The sequence below is a fragment of the Monoraphidium neglectum genome, assembly GCF_000611645.1.
Source record: "Monoraphidium neglectum strain SAG 48.87 unplaced genomic scaffold scaffold05209, whole genome shotgun sequence".
Taxonomy (NCBI): Eukaryota; Viridiplantae; Chlorophyta; class Chlorophyceae; order Sphaeropleales; family Selenastraceae; genus Monoraphidium; species Monoraphidium neglectum.
This window is the reverse complement of record NW_014008421.1, coordinates 1-2,146: the sequence shown is the minus strand read 5'-3', so window position 1 is coordinate 2,146 and position 2,146 is coordinate 1. Positions and strand designations below refer to the sequence as shown.

Here is a 2,146-nt window from a genome sequence, read left to right as displayed (position 1 = left end):
CAACGGTCTGCAGTGCTCTGTAGAGGATTTGATACGAGGGCTTTTGGACGTGTGATACCGCGTAGATTTCAGCGCCTGCAGCGATCAGTATCCATCGTGCGCAGTCCCCGGGAGCGCGGAGTCGCATCATTGCAGCTGTAGGCCTCAACAAGGAACATAATAAGCAGCTGGTACCCTGGACGATTCGACTTCAGGAGCCTGCCTAGGCCACAGCGCACGACGCTACCGCAGCTGCTGCAACGGGCAACGATGGGGGCAGACAGCGGGCCCAGCAGCGGCAAGGCCAAATCCATAGCCACTTTCAACAACGTCGTCATCACTGGTGCGCACGTGTGCATTCACGCGTCCAGGCGGCGCGTGTGTGCTCATTGACGCATATGGGGGCCGCCGTCACGGAACAGCGGGTTCCCCTGAGCTGCACGGGTGGCCAGGCCCACGAATAGTTTTGTGACGAAGAAGCTCCTGCCGCTGCCCAGCACCTCATGCGCTCCACTGACTTGCCTCAACCTCTCATACCCGTGCAACCTGTGCAGTGGGCGACAGCGTGCAGGTCAACCCTGACACTCCAGAGGGCCTGCCCTACGTGAGCCCCAGCCACCCCAGCGCCCCCGCAGCCGAAACCGGGGCAGCCGCAGTCATGCGCAGAGCAGCATGCATCTGTGCGTCCAGCTGGCCGCCCTAGAGCTGCTGTGACTGAGCATACGCACCCATTGTTGTGTGGTGTATGGACGAACGACTCAAGCCCGCCTCACCCACTCACCTGCTGTCCCTGCATTTCGTGACAATGCACCCTGACAGATTGCGTGGGTGAAGGACATCCTAGATGGCAAGGGCGAGGACGGCGAGGCGGCGCTGCAGGTGCGGTCAGCGGCAACAAAAGGAGCTGGGGCGGCAGCAGGCCGCAGCAAGCAGAAGCAGCGTGCGGTTTGTGAATCCGGGCCACCCAACGCGGCAGCTGTCGCGACCCCGTTCAAGCGCTCCGCCACCTGGCAACCGCAGCCAGTTTCGGCGGCGGCGCGACGCGTGATCGTCGGCAGCGGAACAGCCGTGACCAGCCGCAGACTGCGCACTGTTGGTGTTCTACTGTTTGCGCTGCTGCTGCTGCTGCTGCTGCTGCTGCTGCTGCTGCTGCTGCTGCTGCTGCTGCTGCTGCTGCTGCTGCTGCTGCTGCTGCTGCTGCTGCTGCTGCTGCTGCTGCCACCCGACCCATATGTGCGTCCTCCCCTCCCCCCACACACTCATGCACGCACACATGCACACATGCACACACACACACACACACACATTATCCAAGCTCCTTTTGTCCCTTCTGCTCCACCTCGCCAGCCATCGCACCGCCATCATGGAACCCTCCGTCACAATCCCTGCCACCCCCAGGTGGTGTGGTACTACCGGCCAGAGGAGGCCGTGGGGGGACGCAAGGTGCGGGGTGCTGCGAGGGGGGACAGGGGGGTTGCCGCGTGCAAGAGCTGGGCTGGCCCCCAACAACAGCGGCCGCGGTGATCGGAGGCCTCTGTGTCTTAGGTAGTTGTGAGGTGCTGTGTACATAGGGGGGCTGGCACCAGGGGAAGGACTGGATGAGTACAACCCGCCAGCTGGCATCGTGTGTCTAGGTACGCTTGCACACCTGCAAGCTGCACACGCCAACAAACACACACTCTGTCTCTCTCTTTCAGTGTCTTTCTCACACACATACACACACTTGTGTGGTCATACACGCGCGCACAAGACATCAAAACACCCGCATGCCGTCACAACGCCGCGCACCGCAGGCGTTCCATGGCGCCAAGGAGCTGTTCCTGTCGGACCACACAGACTCGTGCAGCGTGGCCACAGTCATCGGCAAGTGCAGGGTGCTCACACTCAAAGAGTTCCAGGTGGGGCCTCGGGCCATATGCGGCGCGGGCCATGAGCCGCGCGGACGCAGTGGTGTGCATGTGCGCTCGCAAATGCATGCCATTGCTTGCGTGGTGGGCGCGCGATGACACGTGTGTGAGCCTGTGCGAGTGCGTGCGCCCTGCTTCTTGTACGGCGCTGTCTGCGCCTGCAGCCTCTGATGCCCTCTGCACTGCCAGGCCCGCTGGAGCCTCGGGTCCAGCCGCACCCGCATCCTGTCATCGCTTTGTGGCCCCGACCGCCCCCGGCC

At 63.0% G+C, this 2,146-nt stretch overlaps 1 protein-coding gene across 1 annotated transcript; it reads left to right on the top strand.

The window, feature by feature from the left end:
* Window positions 1–249: 249 nt before the first annotated feature.
* Window positions 250–1,985, top strand: MNEG_15304 (ebs-bah-phd domain-containing protein; the record flags this gene model as incomplete). The annotated part of the gene is made up of 6 exons (XM_014036225.1): window positions 250–322; window positions 534–583; window positions 799–858; window positions 1,000–1,212; window positions 1,378–1,422; window positions 1,773–1,985. The coding sequence occupies 6 exons, from the start codon at window positions 250–252 to the stop codon at window positions 1,983–1,985; spliced, it is 654 nt and encodes a 217-aa protein (XP_013891679.1).
* Between the last annotated feature and the right edge of the window lie 161 nt (window positions 1,986–2,146).